The sequence below is a fragment of the Chenopodium quinoa genome, unplaced genomic scaffold (assembly GCF_001683475.1).
Source record: "Chenopodium quinoa cultivar QQ74 unplaced genomic scaffold, ASM168347v1, whole genome shotgun sequence".
Taxonomy (NCBI): Eukaryota; Viridiplantae; Streptophyta; class Magnoliopsida; order Caryophyllales; family Amaranthaceae; genus Chenopodium; species Chenopodium quinoa.
The window spans coordinates 285,946-302,950 of NW_018743204.1; the positions used below are offsets into that span (position 1 = coordinate 285,946).

Below are 17,005 nucleotides of genomic sequence, written 5' to 3' on the forward strand. Positions count from 1 at the left end.
TAAATGGAGAGCGGTACGGTCACGGGAGTGTTATGTGACCAAAGCATTCCCTTACATTTGAAGGGAAAATTCTATACAATTGCCATAAGACCAGTGTTGCTCTATGGTACAGAATGTTGGACTTCTAAGAAGAAACACATTAAAAAGATGGAGGTTACGGAAATGCGCATGATAAGGTGGATATGCGGGAACACTCTAAGAGATAGAATCAGAATTGAGGTTATTCACAAGAAAGTAGGTGTGGCAGGAATTTAGACAAACTAAGGGAAAATCGCCTACGTTGGTTTGGGCGGCATGTAAGACGAAGACCCGAGGGTGCACCCGTACGAAGAGTGGAAGAGTAGGACCATGGAGGGGTTAAAAGAGGGAGAGTGAGACCAAAAGTGACTTGGTTGGAAGGAGTTAGGAAGGATATGAAGTATATGGATTTACATTAGGATGAGACATTGGATCGTAAAGGATGAAGGAGGAAGATTTTTGTCGATGGCTACAAGGAATTAGGGTTGTTCAGAGTGTGGCGCAGTTTTTTAAAATGACCAAACTGCGGTTTGCGGTTTGGTTCGGTTTCCCAAAAAAATTAGACCAACTACACCGCAAACCGCACTTTGATGCGGTTTGCGTTTTTTATACTATATTTTTATTAATATATATATATAAGAACGAAAAAATATGAGCTAATTTTTTACTATTAGGTAATTAAAGGTTAAAAAAGAGTTTAATATTTGAATTATAAATTAATAATCTCAAAATAAAATAAAAGTTTTGTTTTTAAAAAAATAATTATAGTTTTAAAAAACTATGGTTAAATCGCAAACCGCATCGCACTTAACCGCATTTTGCGGTGCGGTTTTGTTAGAAATGAGGTTTGGTGCGGTTTAAAAAAAATACAAACCACAATTTTGCTATTTGGTGCGGTTTAGGATATAAACCGCCCCGTGAACACCTCTACACGGAATAATCAAATTTGATTCATGTAACCGACCCTACTTACAGGATTAAGACTTTGATTGATTAATTAAATTTATTCTCAAAGTGCGTGTCAAGAAAATGTGTTGCATTTAAAAGAAAATAGGGAAAGTTTTTAAACATTTTCAGTTAATAATCTCTCTTATACTCCATCCGTCCCATAATTTCGTGCCTATTTCTCAAAAAACACGGTAATTAATGAGAATGGAGGAAGTAGTGGAATATTATATTAGAAAGATAAAAAGTAGAGAATATTGTATGGGAATAATAAAAAGTAGAGAATATTGTATGAAAAAGAGAAAAAGTAAGTAATAATTGTTTGGGTATATGTGTATTTTGTATGGGAAAAATAAAAAGTAAGTAATAATTATGTGCTATTTTTTGAAGTAGGCACAATATTTTGGGACACGTAAAAAGGTATACAGGCACGAAATTATGGGACGGAGGGAGTAGTATCTACTATATTTTTTTCTTACATCACTTCGGATATCTACCTTTTCACTTCCTTTTCTACTCCCCCTCTTGTCAAAAAAAAAAAAAAAAAAAAAAAAAAAAACTTTTCTACTCCCTTTTCATTCATAATTTTATTGTAAACAAAGCATGTAAAAATTTATGAAACAAAGGTAATACGTTAAATGTACTCATTACATATTCTAAAAAATAAGTAATCGTTAACAAAATCTCTAATACATCCCTTCATTCATTCCTCTAATACCCTCGCTATCAAAAGTTCTTTAAGAACTAATAATTGCGCACAAATTAGTATAATGCAATGAAAGAAAAAGTGTGCTGAAAAATGGATTGGTGTAAGGAAAAAATAATAGAGATAACGGGTGAAAAGGTGCATTGTGGGATTTCCTTACAAAAAAAAAAAAAAAAAAAAGTGCATTGTGGGATTAGGGGAATAAATTAATACTATTACCAAAAACAGAATAATGTAAAAGTGTTTAACTTCTAAAATTGATATTAAACATATACGGAGTACCGTATAACTTTCAACATAACATGAAAGTATGATTAACTTCTAAAAACGTGTTTATTTACAGATGATTTAAAAAAATATAGCTTTTAAAAAACTTATTTACGGTTTTGCGTTGGAATGAAACTTGTTTAAGAAAATACAGTCCACGCAGGCTCAATAATACATTATTTGGGGTAATTTTTTCTTTAGAGACAAACCGTAGCGGTTTGTCTTTAGTACTCCAAGTAAAGGTATGGAGTAACAATTTATAAAGGGTAAAACCGCTATCTTAAGTAGCGGTTTTGGTACATAAATCGCTACTAGAGGTAGCGATTTTACTTAGAAAAATAAAAAAACAAAAATGAACTTATCCAGCCTACGTGGACAGTAGTTCCATAATTAAGTTTCATTTTGAAGCAAAAGTGTAAATAAGTTTTAAACTAACCATACTTTTGTAAATCATCCTTTATTTACCTACACTTAATTTTACCAGCTTGAATACGTTTGATGTAATATGAAATTTTAGAACTTTTTTTTTTTCCTTTTTTTTGAAAAGAATGAATTTGAAGAACTTTTTTTTTTTTTTTTTTGAAACCCATTTGAAGAACTTAATTAAATAGTTTTTATTGTTCTTTTTTTGGTGAGAAAATAGTTTTTATTGTAATATTTATCACTACTTATTTTATAAATTTATTATCTTATATGCTAATACGAAATATTAAGTAATTTTTTTAAGTAAGTTAATATAAATGAATAAAACTCATCGTAATTTTTTAAAAATAAGGTCCCACGATAAATAGTGGGGTGAGCATGGTGGTGAAGTGGTGAAAACTAGAAACGTGATAGGTTTCACGTCCCGCCAATCATGTTGACGGTCGACGGCCTACCAACCCATCCATCTCTCGATAACTCAAAATCTCAACATTTCTTATTTTCAAGAATTATTAAATTTATAAATTAAGTTTCATAATTGATATTAGCTGTCACAACGTGAGGACGATAATGCCAGTCATAATCCAGGTCATCTTAATCAACGGCTCTTCTTTCATCTCTTATACAATCTCTGCCGTTTGTTTGCTCAATCATATTCCACGTTGTAATGTTGTATGCACCTTATTGTTTTTGTTTTTTTGTAAATTTATTTATTGGTTTGTGCTTAGCTCTACCGTTGAGGAAGTAATTCTTGCAACTTGTAAGCGTTTATTGTTAATATTACTCCCTCCGTTTCAATTGTCTAATTTTTCCATTTATATGATATGTGGAGTAGTTAAAATGAGATAAACATTAAGAGAACAAGAGAGTGTATGTCCATATTTGATTCCAAAATGTTTGGAGACATAGAGGGACTAGGGAAGAAACTCAGAGAAAGGTATTTCAATAGGAAAAAAATCAATTGGCTTTATTAATAAATAAGGGGGCTTAAGAGTATTTTTAATAACTTAAATCGAGTGTTGTAGATTGAGATGACAAACTTGGTGCAAGTATTTACAGGAATGTCACTTGATGTGGCAAACTTGGCATATAAGCCTAACTGATACTGATAGGGTCTAGCTCATAACAAAAGGGGGTTGTTTGGAATGTGGAAATGAGAATTTAATGATTAGAGGGTGTGTTCCAGAATAGAAATATGAGGGTAAGAATTTCTCATATCCGATATAAGCCGGACAATTCCAATCTGTAGTCATTTTCATTCACCCAAATGCCACAGCCATAGGGTTCACTCAATTTAGTTTGCTGTTTAAGGATACGCGTAAAATAGTGGGACTGCAAAGAGCTGAAATTCAGCTCATCCAGCATAAAAAGACAGAAGAAAGATGCCGTAATATTACAGAACAGTCGTTATACCCGTAAATTAATTGAGACATACATGGGTATCAAATCATCAAAAGATTGCATTAGATCAACCTCATTAAGACTAGATACCCCTCCTAGGACACAGTCTTACCATTCATTATTTATATTAAGAGAATGTACATCATTAATCATTATCAAATTTTCAATTCGACTATAATATACCACAAGTTTCCTTATTTCACTATTTCTAATTGTAAACCCGTGTCAAATTTAATCGTACGATGATAATAATGATTGTTAAAACAAAAGCATGCAAACGACGAAACTGTTTGTGGAGAGCAGGAGAGTCATTACTGTCAGTAGATAATCTCTATATCAGACTCTTAACAACACGGTTTTGAACCTTACATTCATCAGCAAGATCTTAAGTGTAAAATAAATTCAGAATAATGGTTCATCTGAAGCATAACAATTTGTAGATTGCTCATAAGAGTACAATGATGCAGAGTTGATTAACCTTCTGTTTCAGCTCGTAACTGGTACAAGGAACTATTACGACAGTATAACCAAGAGAAACTTAATAATATGTTTCTAGTAGTTATCAGACAAAAATGATGCTTGCTTCTTGAAAAGTCGGGAAAACATATTTGAGCAATGAAAAGCATCACAGCCAGTGGTTGTTGACAGAATACAAACATTTATCATGTATGTATGCTGAATTGCTGAGTAGTTCTGGCCTTATAGGGGCATATATGATATATACATACAACCAGCGTGTGCAATACCAGACGTGAAACTGTGACATTTAAACCTTTTTATGGATCAAAAGCTCCTCCATAGCTTAACAAACACAATGAGCTGCGACAGATTGCCTTTTTCTATCTCTAGATACGACATAGGCTATACGATTCTCATCATTTAAATTACTTCTCCTACCCTAAGCAAGACGTTCTACTAGTAGTTTATGGTTGAGAATGTACTTTCACCCCAGGCCAATGTTTGGATCATTGGTGTGTTACAGAATCAAGCAGCAGTAAATATCAAGGAAACCTTTCTAAACTAATCACAAAGTTGCCTTTAGATGTTCTTTCGGATTTTTGTAACAATATGACGAGTGTGCACAAATAAATACAGTGCAACACAGAAGATCCTACCAACGATATAATCTGTACAAAATTTTACAGAAAATACTCACTACAAATCCCAGACCAGATTGAAAGGACTTGCTCCTTGTATACATGCTTAGACTCTATGTTAAGTATTATATTTCATCACAATAAGAACTTCCCATCAATGCCACACAAGCTTAAAAATGGTCTGTCACTCAAACTGTTCAATTTATCAAGCTATCTTTTACATTTAAAATCTATATTTATACACAACTCCAGCTGCAGACATGCTTGTACGGAATTTCTGATTACAAAGTACTTCTACCTTGTTTAGTCCTATGGCTCTGAACATCAGAAAATTTATCCGAGGGGCTGTTAGTATCATATTATCACAAGTTTAGTTTACCTGCTGCTGCCATATCACGTATTTTACAACACTTCACAGTTCAAGTCACACCAGTACATAATGCATTAGCAACTGACCAACTGCAATCACCGTAACAAATGATCTGACGGACTGCGTTCTCTGCAACATATGATCTTGATATAACAAAGGTCAGTCTTATCATCAGAAAGATTTTGGCTTATGCATTTTCTTCTTGAAGCAGTGAAGACCAACCTCTGGTTCTACTTTTCAGCCCATCAATAAAAAATCTCTAGGCTAAAAATTCCCCGACAATCAAACTGCTGCTAATTCTTGCCAATAAGAATGAGAACCATGATACTAATAAAGAGGATAATAAACCAAGGCTCACACGTATTCCCTCTTGAACCGCTTCTTCAAGCTTTTGTGGTGTGTCCCCAATATATCCAGCTCATCTACATCTCACTGTGAAGAGAACATGGCTAAAATAAGTCTTACTTTATTCGCAGCATTATTTGTGGATTAGTAACATAAAGGGAAGCAGGTGGATCAAAGACTTTAGTCTCAACCATTATCTTGCTTTCGTTTCCACTTATAAGTTATACACAACACAATCTGCATGGGCTTAATAAAAGAAATATATATTTACCAGGTAAGCTAGTTATAGACATAAACGAATACTCTACATGATACAACATAAGGGAACAATATGCAGCTGTCTTCAATACAATCATGTCTTCATTCATAGTATCACTAACATCAGTACCAGATAGAAGGGGTAGATTACTACTCTGTATCCTCTTTACATTAAAGAGGCACTACTTAAATCAGTTAAACCTTCTATAACTTGATTTTGTTGGAAAAGAATTTTCTTATAACACTTTTAAACCACAAACGAGACTGCCTTTTTGCTGTGATGGGCAGAAATGGCAACAGGGTAAGAAGGACAAATCCATACAAATCAGCCCAGATATCGGCAGAAGTCAATTCCAGTATTTACAATATTGGCTTAAAACTACTCATAACCATGCTAGACACATGAGCACAAGAACATAATCATGTTACCAGCATCAGGATATCCAGCACGTACACCTTCTAGGAACGATAACAAGCTGCACTTGCATCGCAAGGACTCTATACAAAAAGATATGCAAGAATTAGGGAAATGAGCGGCCATCTATCAGCATACCTGTTACAGCCAAATAAGTTGAATGCAAGAAGTAACCGCCATGAAGTGCTAACAAGATAAAATAACAAACCTGTATTGTAGAACTTGAATGCTTGTGTCTTCTACCAAGATCAACATTTCCTCTTTGCATCATTGCAACAAACTCGTTATAATCTATACGACCATCCTGCAAATTTTAACAATAATGATAACATCCAGTAAGACTACCAAGATACACAGATGAAACAAGAAATTTGAAGAAACAATTTGTTCTACTTAGTCAATGAATTAACTTGTAAGTGGCCCTTCAATTCATTAAAGAAGAATAGTAGAACATACTTTATCTTGGTCCGCTTCACTAATAATTTCTTCGACATGAACAACGTCCATGCCAAAATCCTGACATGCTTGTTGTAGTTCATCTTTTGTAATGTAACCACTTCCATCTTTGTCAAAGTAGGCAAAAGCTGCACATAGATGGTCTTCTTTGTCAACTCTGTGGAGATGCAACATAGCCGCGATAAATTCTCCATAGTCAATAGTCCCACTGTTATCAACATCTGCCTGCAGTTTCAAGGTACATATGATTAGCCATCTTAAGGTATATCCAATTTCAAAATGTAATAGAAAAGTCGTCATAATTCTGAAGAGTAGTGATGAATGAGCAATAACTGCAGTTTTTTGCAATAAGTATACTCTATGGAATGGTTAATCAGCATAATTAGCTTAATGTATCAAAATTGTTGATTCTAATCCATTGTACCAAGGGAGTCCAAAATAAAAAAAAATAGATGCTTCTTACCCTGGCTCATTGCTTCGTTTGAGGTTAGGAGGTAATGATTTCATAACGGATACATATAGATATATTTATTGACCTAATACCATGTATACTTTGAAGGAAGCTATTTAAAATTGCTCATCCTGACTGAAATTTATAAACTTGATAAACATACTTTGATATCACTAAAGGTCATCAAATCAATGTTGCTGTCTATTCATAAATCAGACCAAGAGTTTTGTAAAAATATTACAAGCAAAGAGGGAAAAAAAAAGCTAATGAATCGTCTTAGGTTGGTTAATGTTAAATCATCCATACATTTGTTCACCATATAACTAGAATTGTGTTTTCATGTTTAATCATCTATATAGTCTTATATGCCTTTCTATCAATGTGATTTTGGAGGAATCTTATTAAAAAAAAAATCAAGCAGAAGACATTATTAATTAAACTGCAACTTAGCCACCAGACACTTACAGATTGCATTAGATAATGAATCTCAGACTCTTCCAGGTTAGCGCCAAATCTTTTCAGCCCATTCTTAAGCTCTTCAAAAGTAATCTGCCCACTGTTATCAGTGTCTATCATCTTAAACATCTCCTTGAGTCCTGCTATTTCTTCTTCTGAAAGCCTCTCAGCTATAACCTGTATATGAAAACATAAAACTTTTGATAAATGGTGATTTTAAAATTTCATACTTAATGTCATACAACCTATTAAAGGTGCTGAGATACATACTCTAAGGGCCATTTTCTTAAGTTTATTCATGGCACAGAACTGTGTCAATCGCGAAATGACTGAGTGATCAAGAGGTTTGTCAGGAGCCAATCCATCAGCCATAATCCAGGGGTGGCCTGAAAGAAAATCAAGATCAAAAGTAAGCATCACAATAGTTAGCAATCATCAGGAGGTTTAAGTATTACAGCTGAAAAAATTAAACTTATATATGATTCAGGAGTTCAAAATTCTAAAATAACCTGATGAAGATGCATCAAAATATGCTAATTAATTTTTATTAACCATAAGCTTGGTAAAGCTTTTATTTGATGATTTTCAAATTGGATATCAGCCATCTGGATTATCTATCTAATCAAACAAGATGCAGTGATTACTGATACCTCATACACCTTTCAAGGAAGAACAAACATGATTATAAAAGTTGGATCAGACCTCCAAAACATGAAAAAATTACTAGGTAATGGTAAAAAAAATAACAGCTCAGATAGAAATATCAAGTAACCAAGTCCTGCACACCCTTCATTAACTAAACACATTCATTTCACATCAACAACGAAGTATATAGCACAGTACGGACACTAACTGTTTCACACAGTTCGTGTATTGCTTTCACGTAACATCACTAATGTAGAGCTATATGTATCAACAATAATTACCACTACTGGCGTGAGTATAAAAATAAACATAGCAGATTGCACATGAAGAAAAGGGACGGTACAAGAGTAGCAACGATAAAAACATAAGCAATATTGAAGAAAAGAGACTGCTGTATGGGATACCATGATATTACATGAACAATGTTAGTTGCTTCTGTTTATTAAAACTATCTTAGTTAGATAATTATGATCTATATTAGTGCAAATGTCAGCGAGGGTGTACTGGTACAGTCAGCATTTGTATATATAACCATGTATCTTCCAAAAGAAGTCTGATTTCTGGTGTAGCACTTACATAAAACTTCATGTGCAGTTAATCTTTTCTTAGGGTCTCTTACGAGCATTCTGCGAACCAAGTCTTTTGCACCATCCGAGATATTAGGCCATGGATCAGAAATAAAGTCAAGATCACCATGCAGGACTTCTTCAAATATTTCCTCCTCAGTTTCTACATCAACAAAAGATTAAAGGTCATATAATATTGCTTCTGGTAGGAAAACCAAGGTAACAAACCATGATACCAATTAATCAAGGTAGAAAAAAAAAAAAAGAATAAATTGATTGATTTATAGCTTATGACTTCTTACCTGCCCAGAATGGTGGCACTCCACTTAGGAGAATGTAAAGGATCACTCCAGCACTCCAAACATCAGCCTCAGGACCATAACGTTTGCGCAATACCTCAGGTGCTACATAATATGGACTCCCTACCACATCGTTGAAGACATCCCCTATAGAAAAAATAACAATAAAAAAATCAGCATAGGAACACAAAGAGGCAAGTTATGGTCCTCTATGTTATTAGTTGAAATTTATCAAGGTGGATTGTCAAAATATATAACAACAAAAGGCATCCAACAATTCAATGGGAATTGAGGATATAACCAGCTCTAGTTATTATTATCGGTCCTAGGTAATCTTGCCTATACGGCTATACTTCAAAAAGTTATGAGAGGCTATTCCATATCGAACCACAACAGATAGAGCTATAGCTATATAGATAATTGTCTAAAGTACTGAATAAACTAATAATTCTTAAAAAAAACAGGAACGTAATTCCAGGATAAGGGGACGTTTCAACTTTAAAATAACTTCTTAGGGCCACATTATCAAGCGGAGTAAACTGACAGCAGTTCTATGGAATGAATTCGAAAGAAAACAAAAGCCATACCATTTGCTGTGTGAAGCATAATTCTCTTGTGTAAGATAGACATGAACTTAGTATTTGGAATGTTATTATTTTTTCTTCCAATGAATTCACAAGTTGTTTCCTACAGATGGTCATTATAAAGCTTCTAGAGAGCTGGGGTGCAGCAGTTAAAGACATATTTAAAACTGTTTCATCGTTATGCTGCTCTTTCTAGTGAAGCATGTCCAGACATTGATGCTGCTATATATACATTTTACTTTCGTGGCATAGTCATGGTTTTATCTTTCCACAAAAGTTGACTTTTGCCAAACAGAAATTAAGACTATACCATGTTCAAGACTCACAATCATGTTTGAAAGAAAGAAAATACAAAACATTATTTGCTTGAGAGATTTGAGAAATATATATACCTGGCTTGAAAAATATTGACAATCCAAAGTCTATAGTTTTGAGAGGCGATTCCTCCTTCTCATCCACGAAAAGAAAATTCTCAGGCTTAAGATCACGATGCATGACTCCTAACGAGTGGCAGGCTTCAACAACACTAACTATGATTCTAGCAAGATTAGCTGCCTTCCTCTCTGTGTAATGCCCCCTTTTGACAATTCTATCAAAAAGTTCACCTCCAGAACAAAGTTCCATGACAACATGAATAGCCACACCATCTTCATAGGCATCATTAATGGTGATCACATTAGGATGCCCCTTCAAGTGATGCATAATCTGGATTTCCCTTCTCACATCATCCACGTCTTCCTTGTTAATCAGCTTCCTTTTCGCGATTGATTTGCAAGCATATTCTTTCCCAGTGGCTTTCTCCACACAAAGGAAGGTAGTTCCAAACTGCCCATGTCCAAGTTTCTTCCCTAAAGAGTAAAATTCCTTCAGATTTCCAGTCTTTCTTCTTAAAATCGAGTGCACTTGCAGCCCTGCACTAGCCACCCTTTTCACATTTACAGGCCGCTTCTTGGTCTTTTCCTGATCTCCTCCATTCACATTTCTCTTTCGACTCTCTTGCCTTACCATTTTACTCTCTTGTCTTCCAATCCTGCTCTCTTGACTCCCCAACCTGCTGCTTTCCTGCCTTCCTAACCGGCTTTCTTGCCTCCCTACATGGCTCTCTTGCTTATTTACTCGACTCTCCTGCCTCCCTACTCGACTCTCTTGTCTATTTAACCGGCTCTCTTGTCTGCCTAATTTACTGTCAATCTTCACTACCTCAGGTGGCTTGAATTGCACATCTAATGACCTATCTTTTCCTTTGATATCGCTGTTTGCACCATCTTCAATTGTCTGATTTGGTGGTTTGCACCAAAACCCAACCTGAATAAGCTTTGAAATGCAGTTGTTCCCCATCTCATACTAAACACAACCCCTTCTCCCACCTCGCAGCTCAATAACCAATATCTGTTTGTCTTATCACCCAAATGGGTTCAGGGTTTTTCATACCAAATGATGTCAAAAATCAAATTCTTGCGGTGCACTCATTCGCGCCACAACTCAAACACTTTATCTGCTATTCAACCATGAACATTTACCTACACAAATCAACAAGGGTGACATTGCATTGCCCTAAGAAGATATCAATTAATGATCTAAAAATATAAACCCCATAAAAACAATCCAAATTTGACGTTGCAGAAAAAAAATCAACCCAAAATGCAAAGCACAATTTTGGAAGCAAATCAGGGTGGATGATAAAAATTGGAAAAATTAAGACAAAATCTTAACAACCCACATTGAGAAAATGATCAAATTCTCATAAGAAAAACAACAATTCAAAGCATGGATCTCCCAAAATAATAGGGTCGGCTACGTGAACCAAGAATTTATCTAATGAGATTGTCAAGATTTTCTTTAAAAAGAAGAATTCATTATGGAGGGAATGGAATGGGTGCAAAATATAATCAATGTCTAATGAAAAAAACGAAATTGAACAAGAATCGTTTGGGGCAAATGTAAAAAAGGGTTTCGAAATTTTGATGTAATTTCCAGTTTTTTGGGGAAAAGAGAGAAAATTGGAGAAAGAAAAGAAAGGTAATATTACAGGTTTTTCTGTTAGAAACCTTTCAAATTCCAACGACGTGGCTTCAGTTAACATTCTGGAAAATCTAACGGCCAGGAGATGTGGGTTTCAGAGATCAACGATGGTTTCTGCTGTTGTATAGTAAAATTTATTTATTGGGTTCATTTTTTACTCAAAATACAGCCATGTTGCCGGCCTAAACGCCAGCTGAAGATGAGATCTTCTAGGGAATTCATATACTGATGATGTATTCTGTATTTCCAACTTCAATTATGCTTAATTTAATACAAGCATGCAATTTTTATTTTTTAATTCATTTTGATGTAAACTTAATATGATACTTGTTCTTGAAACTTGGGTACGTACTAGTCTCCAAATCTGTAATCAACAAAATTAGACACATTCATATATAATGTAGAAATGTACGCCTATCTTTACTCGTATAATATTGCAAGTGCAACAATCAGGCATTAATTGATACAACTAACATTGTTTTTACTATAAACAATAAATTTTCCATAATATGTATATCCTTTATCTAATACAACTATACATGCTTTACTTATATAACAAATATTAGATTAGCACGATTGCTCAGCTTTACTGGTTTGTTTTTGTCAATTTGTTATAGTTATAGCTAGTAGATACCTATCCAGAAGCATTTTGCAAATTTACTGCATGAAGAAGTCAGGAAACATGGCCTCACGTCGTTGAGCCTTGCAAAAATAGAATTAAATTTTAAAAAAATGGTTTTTTAAAAAAAAGCACTTGGAATGATTCCAAGTAAAGAAAATAAGTTGACCATGTCCATGTCTACAAACTAAGCTCTTAGATCTTTACAAATCAATAATGAAGAGAGAACTAGAGACATGCTTGCTAAAGATCAGCCCTCCACATCTCTAGCACAATCTTTAGGTCAAGTCCAACAATATAAAATTTTCAATTCTTGGTCAACAATAATCGTTCTTGCAAACTGAAAACAAAAGGCCTAGCAATGCAAAACTGTACAATAACCTAGCTGATATTCATGCGTTCACGATATTTATTGTTTTGAAATGAAGTACAGCATACATGTCCTTCTACAAATGTCAGAATATAAGGTGTGGAAAAAAAAACTCGATAGAATCAGACATCCCTAGCCAGTCCAGAAAGATCAACATTCCCAGAGTCTGAGTTGTTTGGAATTATCTTTTGTTCCTTCAGAATATGGCCATCAGTGGGTATTTCCTGCCTCCTTGGTGATGATGAAGACCCCCCAAATGTAGATGGATCATCCATTAAACGGGAGAACTCATTTCTCATCTCCTCAGCAGCTTCAAAGAAACGGCTGATACCCCCAAAGACACTGCGTTCCACAGCCTCAAGATCACTGCGGAGTCCAGGGAATTCAAAAGGTCGCATCATATCATTGGATGGGAAAAACGACTCTTTCTTCATCTCATCAGTCACATCTTCTTCTGTGTATTCTTTGTTTGATTCCACAATTTCAGTAGGCCTGTTATGTTACAGTTTCAAGTAAAATAGGCAAAAAAATCAGCCACAATACAAGGGACAGACATAAATACAGCATTGACCCTAAGCCTTTAGGGTCTTAAGTTATCATCAGTACAACAAAAAGTCAAATCTGTGGTTCTTGATAAAATTATAAGTGGGGTGCATGAGACATCGAAAAGCTGAAATTTCAGGCAATCTAAATAAAATGGTTGCTCAAATTTAAAACCAACTCCCCTATTAGAGTAAATTAAAAAATGGGAAACTTCAGCCCTGTTGGAGTAAATTAAAAGGTCATTGTCAATCATAAAAAATGACAGAATTCTCTGGGGATCTAGAAAGCAAAAACAAACAAAAAAAAAAAAAAAAAAAAAAAAAAAAACAGCACGGTAATATAAAAATTAGAAAGCCCTCGATTATGGCAGAGTATTAAAGCAAGATATACACAACCTTGTCCTAGTAATCACACAGTAAGATAGGCAGCTCCCATTAGATTTTAGATAGGCATCTTCTTGCTACTCCAGATATACCAAATTATTGGACATAACAAAGAAACACTTCACTCAGTCAATTACATAATCAAAAGCTGAAAACTGATCACTCAGACGCATCAAAAAGTTTTAGATGCCAGCACAAAAAACAAGCGATGGTTATCCTGTGGCATAGATATCAAATTTGCATACCACTATTAAAGTATTGTATGAGTTCCAACCTCTAAGTCAAAAGGATAGGATTCAAAAGTGTAACTACTCATTAATGTATCAGTAGCAACAGGAGGACTCAATAGGTCAACATATTTTTGGCTTAAGCCAAACACTTTATAAAGATTATGCTTGATGACAGTGGACACAAGCAAGACTAGGGGGGGGGGTAATGAGTCATAAACTACCAAGCTTGACTTGATCAAAGCTCGAGGCTAAGCTCTCCACTTGAGCTCGGGTTCAGCTTGAGATCTTAAGGAGCTAAGCCCAAACCAAGCTTGGCTCAGCTTGAAAATTTGTGAACAAGAGTTTTAGTATTGATAAAAAAGAATTTCATAAAATATATTTTATGATTAATAAAAATACTTATGACTCTTCATATTTGGGGCTTGACAACTTAAAGGACAAAAATATAGAAATTCATGTTTATCAAGAAAGATATAATGCGGTAAAAGTTTAAAATAAAATCATCTTAAAATAGGATACAAACAAGGGGTTAATTATGGTGTCTCGCTTCGTTGTTTCATCAACCTGAATAAGCTACTAATGCAAGCATGTCATGCAACCAAGAAATACATACAAGCAAGCACTCTAAGAGACTAAATTCACTAAATTCAGATCCATCAAATCTGTTTTACCTCTTGCAGCTTAAAAATGCTGGTCAAATCTATGGGCAATATTCATGCCCATTAAGAGTCTTGACACAATAATAGAATTCATCACTTGGCACGTTAACACAAAAATCATTTAACAGCTCTCAAACACAAAATATACAGATTACAGAGTGCAAAACAAACAGGGAAAAGTGGAAATTTTGATTCTCTGTACGCCATAAATGAGAGTTTTTCACAAACCAATAACTGAAATCACATTGACATACTTGCTGCACTCATCAACATAGAACATGACAATTTGAAACACCCCTTCCCTTCACATAAGAAAACTGGTTTCACATTTCCATGCTATGCAGACTAAAGCCTTAATAGGAGCATGCATGGAAATCACATGGTTGGAAAGGCAAGGGAAAAACACTCAATTTTGGCTAGCAACAAACGAAAATATTCAGTTGAAAAATGGGTTCTTTCCCAGCAGACCAGCACCTATAACACATGGAAATGTACGCAATTAAGTTGCTATGAAACACATAAGTCACTTGGAAATTTGGAATAGTTATATGTGTACACAAGGCTAAAGGAGTTGAGGGCCATGGAAATAAAGGTAAAATATAATCTAGGTGAAAAATATTCACATTTTTCTCTTTTAAACTATCATCTTTAATACATGTAAAAAGTCCCTAATTAACACCACAAGTTCACAGCCTTGGTTATTAGAACATCTTCCCCCAACATCTCTTTATCTCTCAAGGCATAGCTCAAGGTGATCAGCTTTTTGGCAAGTGTTGCAGTTCATTTTCATAGATAAAGACTAATTTTGAAGAAAGTAAAAGACCCCTGAACAGCACCACAAATATGGCAAAGGTTCTGTATACATCTTATAGCTAAAAAACCCAAATGTAAAAAATTTCCAAAAATATAAACGAAACTGAGTAGTTCTTTGGAATTAAAACACTCTCAAAGGTTGCATATTCATGCCCATATTTCTTTGAGCATCCACACTTCCACACAATACAAAATACATTCAAGTACAATTAATTTTACTTCCAGCCCATCAACCCAAAAACAATTCAGAAGGTTGCCATTTCGCGATTTAATTCCATTTCTTTTCTTTGTGAAAGAAAAATGAAGTCCATGAATTTTATCAAATGCAGCCAGCAAGTTCACTGTTCTTGAAAGCAGCCTCAATAAAACAGTTCATCTAGCTTAAATGAAAGTAATAAATTGATAACTTGGTTCTGAATACCGAACTACCAACTACAACTTCAATCTAATTACTGCAGATAGAAATTAATCTAATAATGAGGTTTCAATATCTATTGCTAAATGTAATGAAATATATGTAACCCCTCACTACTCGTATATCACACAGTACAGACCCAGATTATCACTTCTCTAAAAATGGTCCGAGTAGCGAGCTTAATCACACATCAGCACAAAATGATCTTCCTAACTTAATTGTCAATCAGGCTTTTCGATTAAGCCGAATACATAAAATCCATCAAAATAGCCAATGACGCTCAATAGTTTGCTCAACTAGAGAACCATTTACCTAAGTCCATGAAACACAGCTTAGTTACGCGCAGTTCCTAAATCATTAAAAACTATGCAATTTACATGAAAGCAAATTCAAAATCGTCATTAACATCAGCAATATCCTTCAACTACATATAATATTTGTAAAATGTAAAATTTTCGGCAATATTCATCACCAAATTAATTCAGAAGATTCAAACAACAGGTAATTTATACTCATATCAATACAATCACAACAACAACAAATAGACCGAAATCAAATTGCGAGAAATTCAGCAATCCAAAGCAAACGAAAATAATAGAGAAGAATTATCAATAATCAGAGAATAAGAGAAAGAGTGAGACTGACTTTCCGACGCAATCCTTGAGAATTTGCTCGGTTTTCTCGCACTTTCTGACGAATTTACCAGGCTCAACCTCCTCAGTGTTGCATTTGGATTGCACAATTTTCCTAGTCGAACAACGATCGGCTGAATCGGAGCTAGGGTTAACTTTAGGGTTTTGAAATTCTGCTAAATCAAAGGAATTCGAGTGATTAGGTTCGTCGTCGTCGCCTCTCCAGACCCATCCCATTTTTCCTGTAGTGAATTCTGTTTTTGCTTCTTGGCGCACAATCTACAACACTCAAACCCAGATTCACCAGTTCTTCCTTCGATATGATTTTTATACTCTCTTGAGGCGGTATGTGCACAAGGGTGTTATAGTCATTTTATTGTGATATGGTCCATACGATTACGGAGTATTCTTCCCATCCCAGAAAATATATACAAGTTTAATTGATAATTACTGTATTAAAAAAATATACAAGTATAAAAAAAAAAAATTAATATTATAAAACTTTATAATTTCAAGAATTAAGAAACTTAAAATTAATACGAGTACATACTTGTATATAACAATATATTTATATACTAAGGTGTTTTACCAATCAAAGATTGGTGGATTCGGTGGGG

General features: G+C 34.5%; 2 protein-coding genes across 4 annotated transcripts; both read right to left on the reverse strand.

Moving 5' to 3' along the window:
• Positions 1 to 4,869: 4,869 nt before the first annotated feature.
• Positions 4,870 to 12,011, reverse strand: LOC110733809 (calcium-dependent protein kinase 26-like). 3 transcript variants are annotated; one of them, XM_021913876.1, is made up of 8 exons: positions 10,095 to 12,011; positions 9,122 to 9,265; positions 8,830 to 8,982; positions 7,879 to 7,994; positions 7,618 to 7,785; positions 6,702 to 6,926; positions 6,454 to 6,549; positions 4,870 to 5,659 (listed from the first exon to the last, which is right to left on the reverse strand). In XM_021913876.1, exons 1-8 carry the CDS (start codon positions 11,038 to 11,040, stop codon positions 5,657 to 5,659), a joined length of 1,851 nt encoding a protein of 616 aa, XP_021769568.1. In that variant the 5' UTR covers positions 11,041 to 12,011; the 3' UTR covers positions 4,870 to 5,656. The 3 variants fall into 3 exon arrangements, with proteins under 3 accessions (XP_021769568.1, XP_021769567.1, XP_021769566.1); XM_021913875.1 differs by lacking the exon at positions 4,870 to 5,659 and adding an exon at positions 5,890 to 6,328; XM_021913874.1 differs by lacking the exon at positions 4,870 to 5,659 and having other exon boundaries at positions 5,890 to 6,549.
• Positions 12,012 to 12,524: 513 nt separating this feature from the next.
• Positions 12,525 to 16,706, reverse strand: LOC110733810. The gene is made up of 2 exons (XM_021913877.1): positions 16,402 to 16,706; positions 12,525 to 13,205 (listed from the first exon to the last, which is right to left on the reverse strand). The coding sequence occupies exons 1-2, from the start codon at positions 16,623 to 16,625 to the stop codon at positions 12,836 to 12,838; spliced, it is 594 nt and encodes a 197-aa protein (XP_021769569.1). The 5' UTR covers positions 16,626 to 16,706; the 3' UTR covers positions 12,525 to 12,835.
• Positions 16,707 to 17,005: the final 299 nt, after the last annotated feature.

Bases quoted from the DNA above. Each gene is read 5' to 3' on its own strand.
- LOC110733809 (XM_021913874.1), bottom strand. From the start codon at position 11,040: ATGGGGAACAACTGCATTTCAAAGCTTATTCAGGTTGGGTTTTGGTGC. The intron at 8,983-9,121 runs GTAAGAAGTCAT...TTGTTGATGTAG, and splicing joins AGTGCCACCATTCTGGGCAG to AAACTGAGGAGGAAATATTT. The intron at 6,550-6,701 runs GTATGTTCTACT...TAAAATTTGCAG, and splicing joins GTGAAGCGGACCAAGATAAA to GATGGTCGTATAGATTATAA.
- LOC110733810 (XM_021913877.1), bottom strand. From the start codon at position 16,625: ATGGGATGGGTCTGGAGAGGCGACGACGACGAACCTAATCACTCGAAT. The intron at 13,206-16,401 runs GTCAGTCTCACT...GTAACATAACAG, and splicing joins CTCAAGGATTGCGTCGGAAA to GCCTACTGAAATTGTGGAAT.